The sequence below is a fragment of the Anabrus simplex genome, chromosome X, assembly GCF_040414725.1.
Source record: "Anabrus simplex isolate iqAnaSimp1 chromosome X, ASM4041472v1, whole genome shotgun sequence".
Classification (NCBI taxonomy): domain Eukaryota; kingdom Metazoa; phylum Arthropoda; class Insecta; order Orthoptera; family Tettigoniidae; genus Anabrus; species Anabrus simplex.
This window is the reverse complement of record NC_090279.1, coordinates 189517367-189535140: the sequence shown is the minus strand read 5'-3', so window position 1 is coordinate 189535140 and position 17774 is coordinate 189517367. Positions and strand designations below refer to the sequence as shown.

Sequence of the window (17774 nt, the reverse complement as noted above, 5' to 3'; positions counted from 1 at the left end):
GACAAACTTGTACCAAAATTTTTAAAGTCTGAACAAAGACGTAATTTGTCAACACAAATCTTAGTTCACTCACAAAACAAAGTAAATGAGATATGGCTGAGAGACAAAATCAAAATGTGCTACAGAAAAAAATATTTTTTGAACCTACAACTGTATCACACACATTTAGAAATTTCTCAGTTATTATCCCCTTTAGAATGGGGTTCAATCCAACTGTTTACTAGTGAGAAGCTTCTTGACAAACTAGATAAGAAACTAAAGACTCTACAAAACAAACTTATACGTTTGAATGAGAGTAAATTAAACCCTACAAGAATAAAAAAATCCACTCCAGTTTTAAAAGATATACCTACTACGATAAATTTATCGAGAACAACTTTCATCATCATCATCATCATCATCATTTCCCTTTATCCAGCTGTAGCCGGGTAGGGGCAAATATGGTTCCTCTCCACTTTCTTCGGTCTTTCCACCACTCCTCCTCCAACACGCTTACTCAATAAAGGATCTAAATTCAACACATAATGGAAGACTTGATAACTACAACAGCAGAAGCTTCTTACCTTAGTTGAAGAATGAATAAACCACTCAGATCCTACTCTATCTAAACAAATCAATAATTTAAGAACCAAAATTAATGATAACACTATAATAGTACTAAAGCTGACAAAGGTTAAACCACAGTTCTTTTAAACAAATACGATTACATTAGCAAAACAGAAGCCTTTTTTTTTTCAGACAATAATTATGTACTAATTAACAAAGACCCTATAAATAAAATTCAGAGGAATTTAAAGAATATACTTAAAAATTCCACTTTTATAGTTAACGAACAAGAGTACCAAAAAATGATTAATATGAATCCTAAATTACCAATGGCTAAAGCTCTACCTAAAGTCCATAAAGCAAACATATAATCAATAGTAGAGGTAGTCCCACATATAAAAACTCAAAATTCATGCACCAAATTGAATTTTGTGAAAAATTAAATAGTGTTAGCCTACAATCACATCACAGGATGTGTTCCTATGATATAACCAATATGTATCCGAACATACCTATTAAAGAAACCATTGAAATCATCAAATCCAATCTGACTAAACAGGGCAAATTAAGTACATGCAAAATAGAAGAATTTACAAATCTATTAAATTTTGTTTTAAACAATAATAATTTCACATTTAACAATAAAATTTACAAACAGATGTGTTTGGGGATGGGAGACCCCACATCCGGAATATCAGCCAATATTTACATGGATCATTTTGGAGTATAGCAAAATAAAAACAAGCATAAAAGGACTGTGCTTGTGTTTGAGATATGTAGACAATACATTTGTTATAATAGACAGCAAACATAATGACAGCGATAATATTTTAAACTTCCTAAATAACCTCGACCAAAGAGTTAAATTTACTAAGGAGGAAGAAAATAATCAATCGTTAAACTTTTTGGATATTAAAGTAACACGAACAGAAAATAAATTGACTTTCAAATTTATAGAAAGCCATCTTACATCCCGATAACTATCAAAAAAAATTCTCTACATCCAAAATCACAGAAACAAGCCGCTTTCTTTAGTCTGATATACAGAGCCTTTAAAATGCCACTCACTGATGATAGTTTAAAGAAGGAACTTAAATTCATAAAAGACTTAGCATCTGTTAATGGCTATAAAATAGATTTTGTCAATAAAATAATTAATAGAGTGAAATTGAAACTGGCCACTAACCTTATTCCGATCAAAACTACAAAACCTAAGTTTGCAACATTTACATTAACTAATCCAACCGTACATCAAATCACGAATCCAATTAAAAAACGACAAATTAATATTGCATTTAAAACACAAAATCAAAATAGAAATATTTTTTTCAACCATAATATTGTAAATTCACACAATAACCACTACCACAGTTCAGGAATCTATAAGCTCATTTGCTCTGAATGCGGATTTCCTTACATTGGCCAAACTGGTAGAAGTTTTATAACTAGATACCCAGAACATGTAAATGCTGCTAAACATAATAAATATTCTGCTATGAGTAATCATATACAAGAAAAAGGACACCATTTTACTACTATAGAAAGTGATTAAAAATAATCAGAAAGATCGAAAAAGGAAAATTGATGAATGAACTGGAGAACATATATATCCACATAGACAAACACTTCAACAGAGATAAAAACTTGAATGATGAAATAGAAATCAAAAACAAATCAAAAACCCTTTAACTGAACAAATACCGAAGTTAATACAAACATTCAAACTCGACAGAACAAAATTTTCAAACATTTTTATTCCGGAAAAGATAAAGAGTCAATCCACGAGAACAAACACCCCCTCCTACACTACTTCTGAAAATTCCCCACCAGGAACCACGCCATTCGTTATGAAGCCGCCCTCTGCTACTTCTTCCCCGAACGCCCTGCGATTACGTAGCCACACATACAACACGAGGAGTGCTATTAGAACGACAGGCAGTCGTCAAACAGCTGAGAGCACTAGCAGAAACGTAGGCAGGAGCAGAAGGAGTAAGTGTTGATCCTTCAAAGTTAGGTTCCAATATTACATCATTTAGCATATTCTTACATAAATTTCCCTGTTACACATATGTCAACAAGCTCACTTATATAGCTTGGGAGAAATCACTACTCATCTATCAACAAACTTTGAGAGTCCTCATTTGACCTAGGCCCTGCTTACACACACAAGATTGTCAAACACTGGATAAGACAACAGCAAAATGTGATTTCAACAAGTTTTAATGTTAAAATTTTTTTAAAGAGTTGCAATATCATAACCTATAACAAATACGGCGCATCGGGTCTGACGTTTAGTGGACGAACAAAATAATAATTTTGCCTAACCTCATTTTTTTTGTTTTTTTTTTGTTTTTTTGCTATTTGCTGTACATCGCACCGACACAGATAGGTCTTATGGCAACGATGGGATAGGAGAGGCCTAGGAAGTAGAAGGAAGCGGGCCTTGGCCTTAACTAAGGTACAGCCCCGGCATTTGCCTGGTGTGAAAATGGGAAACTACGGAAAACCATCTTCAGGGCTGCCGACAGTGGGGCTCGAACCCACTATCTCCCGATTACTGGATACTGGCGGCACTTAAGCGACTGCACTCATTTGTTTTGAGAGTGTATCATAGTTTCATAGTTTATGTCAGATTTTAACAAAATATTTTTAAGTTCAAACAACAAAAATTTTAAGATAATTAGCAGTTTTACTAGATTGTAAATGTAGTTATACCTAGACCAACTAATAGACATCGCATTTTTTAATATTAGAGTAAGTTTTAATTTCAAACTCAACAAATTGTCATATCATATCTCTTAATTATACAACGTAATATATAAAAGATTTATATTTAATACGGTTTCTTAAAGATTGTTATTAATAAGTTTGTTAACAACAAATAATATATATCAATTCTAGATCAATGTCACCAATCAACCTTGTAAAGACATTGTGGCTGAAGATGTTCAAAAAATAAACAAAACATGTAGGCTACCATGTTTTAACACGTTGAGTGCCAGACCGATTTTCAAAGGATTGCCGTCTAGTGCCGTGAGATAATAATATCGAGTTACTCTCTGGTGCCAAAACGTTCACAGGCTTAACCAAGCAAATGATCGCTGAAATGAGGATGTATTTATGATATATTAGGTTAACTTATTATATATATTAGGTAAAATATTGCTACCCCATATGGGGTCGTATTGGTCATTACGAACTGTACACGTACACCCGCCCCTATCTCCCCCCCCACCCATATGGGGTCGTACTTATACAGTAGTTACTGTCCCGACGCTCGGTCATACTTACCTTTTCCTTTGCAGGGATGCGTTATATGCTGTTGATTATGAGAGATGTGTTAGGTTGTTCATATTGGAGCCCTAAAAATGTACGATCCCCCATTTTAGGCCATGAAATGTTTGTAAATGACGATCTTCTGACTTTAGGTTAGGAAATTTTCGTATAGAATGTAGTTATATAAAGTAGTGAAAATCATGTGAATTTGGTAAATTAGGATGTAACAGAATATTATTATAAGGACAATTAATAGTTACGGAATACTGGACAAGTATATAATTTTGTTTGTATAACTTTTAATTTGAGTAAGAGAACCTAGTAGCAATGATTGTGCAAAATGGGAAACCAGTGACTACTGTACATATATTGTTGAAGACGGTCATAATTGTTGCAACAGCTGGCTTGGAAACCCAGAGTACAGTGGTGATGTGTATGCTGAAGACAGTAGATCATCAATGTGGATGAACGCGCAAGATCAATGGTTGTTCTGTACTGGGTTCAAAATCACTGTAACTGTATACTTCGTCTACATCATCATTGTCCGACTTGCTCGATATATCGTCCAGACTATCTGCACTAAGTCTTTTACTGCTCGATTTACTCGTAACGACTTAAAAAAGAAAATGAAACTCACCACACTGTACACTTAGATAAACAATCCATGCGTGAGATAGACAATGACCTTGTCACCCTACAAAACACTCTTGACATACCCATATGGGGTCGTGCCAAATCAGGAATTGAGGAATGGAAGATGGACTATGCACGTACTTAAATAGACGACCAACAGATGGCAAGAAGGGACTTTATACAGCTTCAAAATACATACTTACTGCGCACCCAAATGGGTTCACACAGTTCTCGATTTAGAACGAACGTACGACCCCATATGGGGACGTGAAGTTCAAAAACTTGACTACTCTCACGTACCCAAATGGAGTTGCTTGGCACTCAACGTGTTAATAATTAGGCTATAAAATAAGGATGAGATCCTAATTTTGCAATGCTTGCTAAGTGTTGAATAGGTGGAAAACTGTTTTATTATTCTTCTTAAAATAGTTAAATCCGCTCAGTTTCAATAAAATCTTGTTTTGATGTAGTGTTTTTGTCTACCACTGTACAGTTTTCCCTTTCCGAAATCTTCATTCTAAACTATGTGTAAGTTTGCCTCCCATTGACTAGTTATGTAAAAAAAAAAACTTACTTATGCTGCATTGCCCTTTTAAACTTTTATTTCTAAATCCAATCATTCATTTCAAATTTTCTTTTCAGTAGATTGGGCAAGTTGGCCGTACGGTTAAGGGCGTGCAGCTGTGAGCTCGGGAGATAGTGGCTTCGAACCCCACTGTCGGCACCCCTGAAAATGGTTTTCCGTTGTTTCCCATTTTCACACCAGGCAAATGCTGGGGCTGTGCATTAATTGAGGCCATGGCCACGTCCTTCCCACTTCTAGACCTTTCCTGTCCCATCATCGCCATAAGACCTATCTGTGTTGGTGCGATGTAAAGCAAATAGCCAAAAAAAAATGTATATAGTACAATAATAATTGCTGCATTAATAATTATACCTGTTTATGTGACCGGTTGGAACAGCAAGTAGTCATCGAAATCTCGTCGTTGTATTTTGAAAAATTTATGAAATACTTTATTTAATTTTGGATGTGTATACTATCGAGTTATTGTTTTATTGTAAAATCATTTTGAACCTGTGCAGAAAACAAACCATGAACATTAATGAATAATTTATATTGAAATTACTATTACTGTTATTATTATGTGAAATTTTGTTGTTACTGGTGTATAAATTTTGAGGCAGCGTGTACTGCCACGTGTCTTTTTTGGTGACGACATTAGCGTTGCATATAGAAATGTTCTCTAACTTATAACGAACTTACCTCATCAAGAATAAAGAGACCTTATTGGTCGGAATAAAAGAGTTTTTAATTGGTGAATGTGGATTTCGGGAGTAATGCGATTGCCCCATTGGTCACCTGGTGATCAGACCATATCCGACTTCAGGCTCCGTTGCGAGAGCGAAGCAAGTTTTCCACGTCTTTAACTTCTGACCGACCTAGCGACGTCCATCCCATCTGGGGATGCCAGCCTCTGGGATAAGCACTATTCCTTGTGTTTCGGCCTTTAACTCATTTTAATGTCTTTTTTTTTTTTCATTGTAATGTAAAATTAAATTTGTGTGTCAGAGTTTATCCTAGACATCCGCATTTGCCAATATGTTCGTCGAAATGACTTAGCTTTACAGCTAGTCATTAGAATTTTTGTTTTTGTAGGCAATTCCCTCTTTTGCTTTTGGTTTATGAATACTGGAATTAACACATAAATTTAGAGTTCCCTTGGGGTTGACTCCCATAACTCTGTATCAGTTTATGTGTTAAGATTTTTAATCTCCTGTTATAAGATTTTGATTATTTTGTTATTGTTATTTTTTATTTAATTTAAAGGTCATTAGTATGTACCTCATGTTTACTGGCACTCTCCATTTCCTTAATTTGCATGTACTATGTCACTTGTTTATTTGTTTCATTAATTTGATTTTTGTATCTTATCTTATCAACTAAGAGTTGAGGGTGATTATCGTGTACCTCTTTTTCACCACAATGATATACGTTCACATGGACCTCACAGAGTTTCCATGCCTGTTTTCCACATCATTTTCTTGTAGTTATCATGTTGTTTACCTGATTTATTTTTTAAACGGAGTTTCTTGTCTATGAACCTTGTGTGCGTTTTATTTTCTTTGAAGGTGTTTAATATTCACTAATTATTATCCTTGTTTATCATGTGTTGTGTGACCAGCACAGGTTACATTTGATTTTACAATAAAACAATAAATCAATAGTTTACACACCCAGAATTAAATAAAGTATTACATAAATCTTTCAAAATACAATGACAAAATTTCGATGACTACTTGATGTCCCCACCGGTCACAGTATGCATATCATTGTTAGGCAATGGAAACCTCGTAATTCCACTCATGGGAAAACCAAGTTCATCCATCTCTCTTGTGAAGGCTTGCCGCATTGTCTGAGAAGGGAACAGAAGACTCCAATGGTCGAATAACTGGGCTATCATTAACCTTTTCCCACCCACATTTTCACTCCGCTTATCCCCAGATTTCTACCTATTATTTAGGAAAAATTGAAGCAGAGCACATTATTTCAGAAAAAGTTAAATGCAATAAGAACTACTGATCACAATGTACTCAAATTTTCAATACTATTAGAAAATTTACCATCACATCCATTTCTCTATTCATAGAAACATAAGGTTGTTGGTTCAACCCCACCTTCCCTACTGGTGATACTCGACACAAAGGTAAGTTGCATTTGTCACATTTTCACGTTTTCTGAATCCCTCTAAGCCAATAATCACATCTAACAGAGGATCTTTTAAATCTGGTCAAATCAACAGGGCAAACTACTGGTTTCCCAATTTTCAGTAAATAGCCAATATCTGCAAGGATCCAACATAAGATATGAGACAATGAGCTACCTTGCTAACCACGTATTAAGTGACACGGTTTCACTGTATCACAGAGGAGGGGCTACTTGAAAATTTTTGTATCAAGTGATATTTTCTTACCTCAAAAGCAGAATATCCCGCCAGTGTAGCTTTGTACGTTTGGAATATATCATCAACCATCACATGGATGCGATAGAAGACTGGATCACGCATCGCAGTTGCTACATCACCCATCACACTAAATGGCTCCTGCAAGGAAATTATACATAAACTTCAATTCATTGCAAAAGTTACACCAGTAAGGAATAATAATAATGATAATAGATTACCAAGGGAAATTAAAGAGAAACTCTGGAATCCGAAGCAACAAGTAGGATGGATTAAGGAAATTAGAGAGGATATGGAATGACTCAAAATAACTCTGGATGATTTGCAAAACAAAACAGAAAATTTAAAGAAACTGAAAAACATAAAGAAAAGATTTAAACTAAAAATAGACAAATGACATACAATGAAAAAGGTATTTACAGATGGAGAATGACCGAAAAGATCAGAACAAATGGAAAGCTACTGACAATTCAGAAAGAAAACTTATCAAAGAAGATGACCAGAAAATATTTGACTGAACTGGTCCAATGAGGCTGTAGAATAATAATAACAACAACAACAACAACAAGGCCCACGGCAAACACCAAGTTTCTGCAGAAATGTAGAAATATGTCACTGACACAGTTTGCACCTCCATACACATGGCTATATCAAGAATATGGGTAACAGAAAAATTCCCTGAACATTGGACCATGGCTATAATCCACCCACTCTACAAAAAAGTAACTAAGAGCAATCCAGTTGCAATCCAGATAACTAGAGAGGTATCTCCCTCCTGGACTGCACACACAAGATTCTCTCCAGAATCATATATGGTAGGATTAAAGCAAGAATTAGGTGAATACCAGAGGGGCTTCAGACCTTGGAGAAGCTGCAAAGAACAGATCACTTTAAAATTAATCTTGGCATATTACAGAAATAAAACAAGCTATAACCTTTGTAGAATTTAACAAGGCATATGACTGTATCCATAGACCTTCAATATTGACAATTTTAAACAATTTCAGATTCCACCCAAAATTAACCAAATTGATAAATTAACTTATACAAAATCTAAAGTCAAGTTCAGAGGGGAATTTTCTGAGCCATTCCTCATGGAAACAGGTTTACGACAAGGAGATTGCCTGTCACCATTGTTATTAAACTTTGCCTTGGAATACGAGGGCAAGTCAATAAGTATCAGCTATTTTGCTCTCATTGTCTTCAGTTTATTTTCCGGGATTGAACCGTGTTGTTGTTGTTATCTGTACATTACGTACAGTTTGCCGATGGAGTATTTCAGTCACCTTGAGAAAGAATACTGCAATGTATTCGAAACGTCGGCAAACCGTACGTAATGTACAGATAACAACAACACGGTTCAACCCGGAAAATAAACTAAATAATTCTACACACCGTGGAAGCTTCACCTCTAATTGTCTTTAGGTTGCCTCTATGGTGTTGTGTGCTCACCAGCCGCTAGATGCCACCGTTGTCTACATCTGTGGTAGGTTTTAGGGTAATCAGATCAGTACAGCTTGCGCTGTTGGGATGTAAACATGGCTGCGCCACTCTGTGTTTGCACCAAGGAAGAACAGCGTTTTATAATCCGTTTCTTGTGGTCTGAAGGTGTACCAGCAACGGAAATTCACTCGTCTGTTATTCAGGATCATATCATGCACTTGTTCAATATTGGCATCAGTTACGGCTGCAGATGGACGCCCGGATCTTTCCTCATCTTTCACGCTCGTGCGACCCCTTTTGAACTGTTCCGTCCACTGGTAAACACTTCACTGTGGCAAAACGTTGTTTCTGCATTGTGCTGAAAGTTTTCTATGAATTTCCGCTTCCGGTACACCCTCAGACCACAAAAAAAGCTGTTCTGCCTTGGTGCAAACAGAGAGACGCATGGTCATCTTTAAGTCGCAACAGCGCAAGCTGTACTGATCTGATAATGCTGAAACCTACCACAGACGTAGACAATGGAGGCATCTAGCAGCTGGTGAGCACACTATGCCATGGAACCAACCTAAAGACAATTACAGCAAAATTGCAGATACTTATTCACTTGCCTACATATATAACGAGAGAATGGTACGAGGATAAGCTGAAGAACATCAAAATTGGAAGATCTAAAGACAACGTAAGCTTAAACTGCCTGGGATTCACTAACGACCTTGCTGTCCTCTCCAACAATGTTTAGGAAGCTCGACAGCAAGTTAAATCACTACAGGAAATAGCGCAGAAAATTGGCCTCAGGCTATCCTTTGAAAAAGATAGAAATCGTGTTTACTGACCCACCACTTGTAAATAAAATTAAAATTGAAGAACAGGAAATCAAAATCGTTGACAAATTTAAATATTTAGGAAAAACAACAGCACATGACAAGGGAGCCTCCGTGGTTCAGGCCGCAGTGCGCTGGCCTCTCACCGGGGCTTCATGGTTCAAATCCCGGTTGCACCATATGAGATTTATGCTGGACAAAGCACAGGCAGGACAGGTTTCTCTCTTGATACTCCGCTTTTCCCTGTCATCTTTCCTTCCAGCAACACTCTCCAATGTCATTTCATTTCACCATTCAGTCATTAATCATTGCCCCAGAGGAGCGTGCTAGGTTTCGGCAGCCGGCACATTTCCTATCCATCCCGCTAGATGGGGGTTTCGTTCATTCCATTCCTGACCGTGTCAAATGACTGGAAAGAGGCTGTAGATTTTCATTTTCAACAACACACAATTTCAATGAAATGCAGACATGGCATAATAGAATAAATAAACTGACCAGAGCACAATATATCACCAAGAACACATACAATAAAAAAGGTCCCTCAATATCTACAAAATTAAAACACTATAAAACGGATACACAACCAGAAATAACATACACCAATGAAACCATTTCCAAAACAACTAACACTGCACAAATAGAATAGTCAAGATTGAAAGAAGAAGAATCAGAACATGCATGAACAAAAACTAGCAAGAAAATGGACACTGGAGACTAGCTTCTAATGAAACTGTCTACAAGAAAATGGAACCGGTAATAAGCACAATCAGGAAGAAACATCTACTCAGGACACCAGAAAACAGGATCATCAGAACTATAGAAAAATGATGGAATAGTAAGAACAACATTAGATGGATTACAGAAATCAGGGAAGATATGAGGGAACTACGTATTACAACAGACAAATCAAGAAACTCACAGACAAACAAACCAGACTACAAATCAGATCAACAGACGGACAATGGGACAGACGATTCCAGATGGAGAAAGAAAGTTAAGATCTGAGAGAATGAAGAAGTACTAGCCTGACAGGAAACTGAAAACCCCTTTTTTTTTAAATTGACTACAACGGATAAATAAATAAATAAATAAATAAATAAATAAATAAATAAATAAATAAATAAATAAATAAACAAACAAACAAACAAACAAACAAACAAACAAACAAACAAACAAACACATTAGGGTTTGATATCTCAAGGCAGATTATAGTGAAAAGACATGTACACATGGCACATTGCTTATTGTTGAAGCTCACCATATGGCGGTAGTCTGGATCATGAACAGCAGCGGTAGCCACATGCATCATATTATGGAAGTCTCCGTAGTAGGCTTTGTTCTTACTCAGAACACTAGATTCTATCACGTTTCCCAGGATGTCAATACCATCTTTCTCCGTCAGCTCTAACTTCTCCTGCTTACCATCTCCCTTTTGAACAAAGAGAAATACAATTTTTTTTTTAAACAATTACACAGTTTCTCACTGAGAAAACCAAATGATCAAAAATATGTGGTGGATGGTTGCATAGTTGTACTACCTCTTAAAACAGTAATCACCACCATCATAAATATGTCTTTCAATACAATGTGTGACACGATGTTACCTAGCAACCATGCAGCCTGTGAGGTGGCCACAGGATCCACGGCCTGTGCAGCTCTCAAGGTACTGTTGCTAGGTAACACTTCCATCACACACTTTGTTACATGATACTATTTCATTGCACAAATTTTTGGATAACACACTGGTTGGTAGATGCAGAATGGGTTTTGGCCCTCAAGTGGTCCAACAGCTCTGCACTCTAACCGACCAATCGAGCAGAGGAGAGGTGGCCACGGCTCTACCATGGCTCTACGCCTCTGCATTTGGGAGACGGGAAAGGGCAGGACCATATGGCTGGTCGCCACCGTTGGCTGTCCTCAGAATGGTTTTCCGTGGTTTTTCCATTCTCCTGCACTAAGGCGAATGCCGGGACAGTTCCTAGTACAGGCCACCAACCCCCTTACCTTCTCCGAGCATCTTCTTCACTGTAACAAATCTCTGGCCTGAGAGATGGCGTTACTGTCTAACAGGCCCACCTCACCCTTCAGGGGAGGAATGAAAATATATTAGTAGTAGTACAACCCCAAGCTCTAACACATATTTATGTCAACAATTATGTTATCACCTCCTGTAATCCAGAGAGTAAAAGAAGCATGAGAGTTGATAAAACTTCTCAGTAAACAAGACAAAACAATAAAGGTAATGGAAACAAAGAAAGAGGTGACAATTCAAGCTGTATGTGGAAAGACAGAAACATGAAAAGCAATGTGTAATAGGATCAACACAAAGACAGGTCATGTCATATACAGACAGACAGGAGCAGGGCCGGCGACAAAGGAGGGCAGAGGGGGTTAATGCCCGGCAGCCCGGGCCCAAAAATGTAAATTAGAAATAAATATTTACAGTTTAAATAAATTTAAATGCCATTAAGAACACAAATTTTTGATGTTTATAAAAACAAATCAAGGTGGTGGTGGTGGTGGTGGTGGTGGTGGTGGTGGTGGTGGTGGTGGTGCGGGTGATGGGGACAATAATGCAAGCATGGTGTAATTAACCAGGTGACGCACTCCCAGCATTACGCAATGACTAGCCAGTCAGCATCTTGTACCTAAATCTCAAAACATGAGGTAGAAAAAACTGACGGCATATCCTGTAAGATCTTTGGATCGTTATGTGGAAATGTGTTACATGTACAAGGGCAAGTCAACAAGTATCTGCAATCATTTTTTTTGTAATTTACTACAAAAAGAGTACACACATTTTATTGACATCATTTTTCAACATGTGCTTTTCAATGCACATCGTCCACCATTTCACAAGCTTTCTGATATCCTCTGCAAAAAAAAGTTTTTGTTTGCGCAGCATGCCATGTATGCACTGTTTCCTTCACCTGTTGACCGGAGCTGAATCGACGGTCTCTTAGAGCATTTTTAAGTGGACCAAACACATGGTAACTCGACGAGGCAAGATCAGGACTGTATGCAGGACGCTCCTACAACTCGAAACGCAGTGGTGGTATGTGGACATGCACTGTCATACAAGAAAAGAACTCCTCCTAACAATCGGCCTCTGCGTTTATTGCAAATTGCAGGTTTCAGCTTGTTTACCAGCATATTACTGTAACGTTCACTGTTTACTATTTCCCCCTTTTCCTGGTAATGTTCCAGGATTGGCCCTCGAGAGTCCCGAAACACTGTGGGCATCACTTTTCCAGCAGAAGGTTGGCTCTTGAATTTTAACTGGGGATCCAAGGTGGTTCCATTCTGTGCTCTGACGTTTGCTCTCTGGTTCGAAACGGTGAACCCATGTTTCATCTCCAGTGATGATCTGTTTCAGAAATGTTTCACCTTTGTTAGCATGACGGCCCAGTAGGTGCTGACAGATTCTCAGCTTCTGCTCTTCATTGAGTTGTCTTGGAACCCATCTCAAACAGATTTTGTGAAAGTTGAGTGTGTTATGGATGATTTCATATGTAGAAACATGGCTAATGTGCACAGAGTTTGCCACGTCATCAACAATCATTCCTCTGTTGTTCAGGATCATATCACGCACTTGTTCAATATTGGAATCAGTTACAGCTGCAGATGGATGCCCGGATCTTTCCTCATCCTTCATGCTCGTGCGACCCCTTTTGAACTGTTCAATCCACTGGTAAACACTTCACTGTGGCCAAACATTGTCCCCGTACTGTGCTGAAAGTCTTCTATGAATTTCCACTCCTGGTACACCCTCAGACCACGAAAAATGCTGTTCTTCCTTGATGCAAATAGAGAGACGTGTGGTCATCTTTAAGTCGCAACAGCGCAACCTGTATTGATCTGATAATGCTGAATCCTACCACAGACATAGACAACAGTGCCATCTAGTGGCTGGTGAGCACACAACGCCACAGAGCCAACCTAAAAACAATTAGAGCAAAATACCAGATCCTTATTGAATTGCCTACATAAAATTTTAGAATTTAATCATTTATATTGTCTTGATTTAATTTACGTAATTGTATTTTAATAACAAATCAATGAATATACCCTAACAGGCAAATATTTTATCTGATTACTGTACTTCATTTCTCATGTAACTATCGTGTGAAATGTCGCTTCTCTTGCACCAACTTTGGTGTAAATTAATGTGAAAAAATATTTGGGGTGATTATGTTGCAGTTGTAGTGCACTTTTCATTGGTGTTAAATCGGTGTATCCATTGTCACTTCTGCACCAAATTAGCACCACAAATACACCACGTTTGCACCAATAAAAGTTTTGCATTTACAATAAATTATTAGCAAACTTTGTTAAAGTTTCAAGTCACATAGTCAATAAAACTGGTGTGAACTGTTCATTAAACTTCTTGATAATAAAATTTGTGGAAACTAACAGTTGTATTCATAAAATCATAAGATGAACACTGCTGTGAATAAAAACTTTTGATTACCGGGCGAGTTGGCCGTGCGGTTAGGAGCACGCAGCTGTGAGCCTGCATCTGGGAGACAGTGGGGTCGTATCCCACTGTCGGCAGCCCTGAAGATGGTTTTCTGTGGTATCCCATTTTCACACCAGGCAAATGTTGGGGCTGTACCTTAATTAAGGCCACAGCCACTTCCTTCCCATTCCTAGGCCTTTCCTATCCCATTGTCGCCATAAGACCTATCTGAGTCGATGCGACATAAAGCAAAATAGCAACAAAAAAAACCTTTGATTTAAAATATTTCTTGATAAAAGATCCTTAAGATCTTTGACAGACATTCCTTTAAATTGTATTTAAGATTGAACGCTTCAGGATTTCAAGATACATATGGAATGCACATGTACAGAAGAGGGAATGGATTGAAATTTCTTATTTTATTGTATTAAAAAAATTTTTTGTTGTTGTATAAGATTTTATTACATTTGGATTTTGGACTTGGAAGAATTGTTTCAATCTTGTAAACCTGGATCTTATCTAGATCATTTAAATTTTGTTTTACAAACTTTTATTTATAGAATGTATCAAAATTATCATTTATCTGTAAATTTTAACATTTTTGTCGAAATTTGTGAAACCTACTATACTACACGCGCAGTTCTGGAAGCATGTTTCCTGTTGCGTAAATGAAGACTTTTCTCAAACTTTCATTATCACTGTGTCAGCAAGAAAGAAGAGTTGTTTAATTGGAGAAAATAAGAGTAAATGTAATTGGTGAATGTGAAAGTCAAAGGTGAATTCTGTATTCTGATTGGTTCTGTTTGGTGGCTGCACCAATTTCTGTTTCTCGATCTTACCCCGCTTCTTCGGTGGGAGCGAGGCAGCATATGTGTCTTTGACCATCTTAGTGAGTGGACATGCTCGTTCTTTGGTACCCTCATGGGTAACGCAGTCTCAGGGTAAGCACTGTTTCTGTGTTTATTTAGGTTTTTAACTTCAATGAAATGTGATAATTTATCTTTTCCTTATGCAGGAGTTTACCATCGAGTTTCACTTTCACTGCTAAATTTGTCAAAACGACTTAGCTTCTCAGCTAAGATCATATACTACTTGTTTGGAGGCAATACCGTTTTTCTTATTCTTTGTATTATGTTGTAATTATCCCTTGGGTTTGCCTACCGGTATTTCTGTGTCACCTTGCATAAGTATGGAAATCTATGCACATTACCTGAAGAGTTTTGGATACTGATTCAAGTTTACTGTACCTCTATGTTTCGTTTTATTTCTATATTTGTGTAGAGTGGCACTAGCCCTCATTTTAGTCGACATGTATCGTTGGATTAGTGTTTCTATTAATTCAAGTTCAGTGATTAAATTTCTTTTAGTGCACGGCGCATGTCTGCAGGTAAGCTTAATAACTCTGTAATTTCTTTTTGTAAAGGTCTTTCAATTTTGAGTTTCTGATTTTTTCTTTTTATAAATATATGTTGTTATCCAAGAGCAATTACCCTCTCTGTTTTCTTTCATAGCAAAAGGCTATGTTCCATTACCCCTCACGGTTCCATCCCACTTTCCACATCCATTCTGTAGTCATCATATTTCCTAACCTGTTTGTTTACATTTTGTGCTGTGATGCTTTTTTAAAATCTATGTTTCTTTTTACTAAGCTTTAAATTTAATTCTTTATTTCACCATCAGAATGTTGGTCGGCAGGATAGGGAGGTGGTGGTATACAATTTCTAATCACTAGATTGCGTGCCAAAGCCTGGATTAAATTCCAAACCTCTCCGCAGTGCTCATATGGAGTGAGGGCTTATGACGCTGTTGATGGTGATTCATCCATCGGATGGGGAGGTTATGCTTTGAGCAGACCCCTTGGTGCTATTTGACAGGAGTAGGCTATGTGCCGGCACCGGGTTTCACCCTCTCCCTACTATCATATATCACGTCATTCATTTCATCTCATTAACTCCTCTGATGAGGTTGACATCAGAAAGGACATCTGGTCATAAAAACCCGCCATAACAGATTCATCTCACCTCATACCCGACCCCTGTACAGAAACAGGACAAGGGTTGGACAAACACATTACTATTATTATTATAATTTGTGTAATCAGCGAAAGCCAGTTACAGAAATTTACATGTTTTTTTCCATTATAGTAGGAAAATTTCCTTCCATTTTCACATCAGACAGGTTCTGCTAAATACAGGTGAATTTACATGAATAAGAAAACATAATTCATGGGACCAGAGAAATTTTCCTATGTGGACAAATTTCCGGTTCATAAAGGTTCCGCTAAAGGCAGGTTTTACTGTAATAATAATAATAATAATAATAATAATAATAATAATAATAATAATAATAATAATAATAATAATTTTTTTTTTTGCGAGGGAGTGTGGAAAATCTTTCATAAGACGCTTGTGAGGGTCCGCACTCAATGAGTGTGTGGAGATTCTTACCCACTAAAAACCACACTCCCTTTTCCCACGACGTTTATCTCCGCCCCGGAAACTGCTCTCGCATTACTTCAGGACGGATGTCGTGTTTAATGCATCTTGTGCTTCATCTTCCTTCTTCTGCTTTACTATCTGTCATAATCATCCAGGTCCTTCTTCTTCTGACGCAGAATATTTTCTACGTAAACTGCCACCTGGTCCCAAGATTCTTGACTTCGTAGCATTTCTGACACAATCCCTTCTGGCGTCGTTTCTCCCTGCATAACTTCTAAGCATCTTCTTTGCGGCAGCCAATGAACACACACAAAGAAAGTATGTAATACGTCCTCGATATCACCGCAGTATATGCACGCCGGACTAGTTGCTAGCCCTAGTCTATGAAGAAATTTTCGGAAGTATCCACGACCTGTCAAGAACTGTGTGAGATAGTAGTTCACCTCACCATGGTTTCGGCCAACCCATACGCCCAGAGAAGGTATCAATCTTTTAGTCCATTTTCCTCTAAAATCATCTTCCCATCTTGTTTGCCATCGTTGCATTCTGCGACTAAGAGCCAAAGCCTTCGCCCTTTTCCTTCCTAACTCTTCTTGTGTGAGCCAAATTTCTTGTCTTTCGAAGGCCAACAAGTCAATAGGAGCTACTGCTGCTACTACTAGAATCGCAGGTTCTGATACTGTACGATATGCGCAAGCAATTCGTAAAGCTGCTCTCCGTTGTACAGCCGCAATTCTTTTCCGATATTTCGCAAGTTTTAACGATTCAGCCCAAATTTATGAACCGTATAGCAGTATCGTTTGAACAGTCGGCATGAGAAGCCGCCTTTTACTAGATTTCGGCCCTTTGATATTTCCCATGAGTCTACTAAGTGCAGTCATGGTTTTTGCCGCCTTATCTGTTACCCGTTGGATGTGGTCCCAATATGTAAGCTTAGTATCAAGCGTTACACCAAGATATTTTGTGCTCCTAGTTGTTTCGATGGCTATCTGCCCGATCTGCATCGGTACAACAGTATTAATCCTTTTCCTCGTCAGGAGGATGATTTCCGTTTTATGATCTGCGAGTTCTAACTTGTGATTTATCATCCATTCTTTGACACGTCGCATCACCTGATTCAATTTAAATTGAGCCAGCTCTAGGTTACGAGTTACTATCACAGCAGCCACATCATCAGCATAACCCACAAGTTTTACAT

At 37.6% G+C, this 17774-nt stretch overlaps 1 protein-coding gene across 1 annotated transcript in view; it reads right to left on the bottom strand.

Moving 5' to 3' along the window:
• The window catches only part of LOC136886384 (phenoloxidase 1), a 104416-nt gene that overhangs the window by 41170 nt on the left and 45472 nt on the right, over positions 1-17774 (bottom strand). Inside the window, exons 8-9 of the mRNA XM_068230714.1 lie at positions 10938-11108; positions 7428-7556 (exon numbers count right to left, since the gene is read on the bottom strand). Of these exons, the coding sequence (XP_068086815.1) occupies positions 7428-7556; positions 10938-11108 (300 nt within the window). The remainder of the gene's footprint in view (positions 1-7427; positions 7557-10937; positions 11109-17774) is intronic.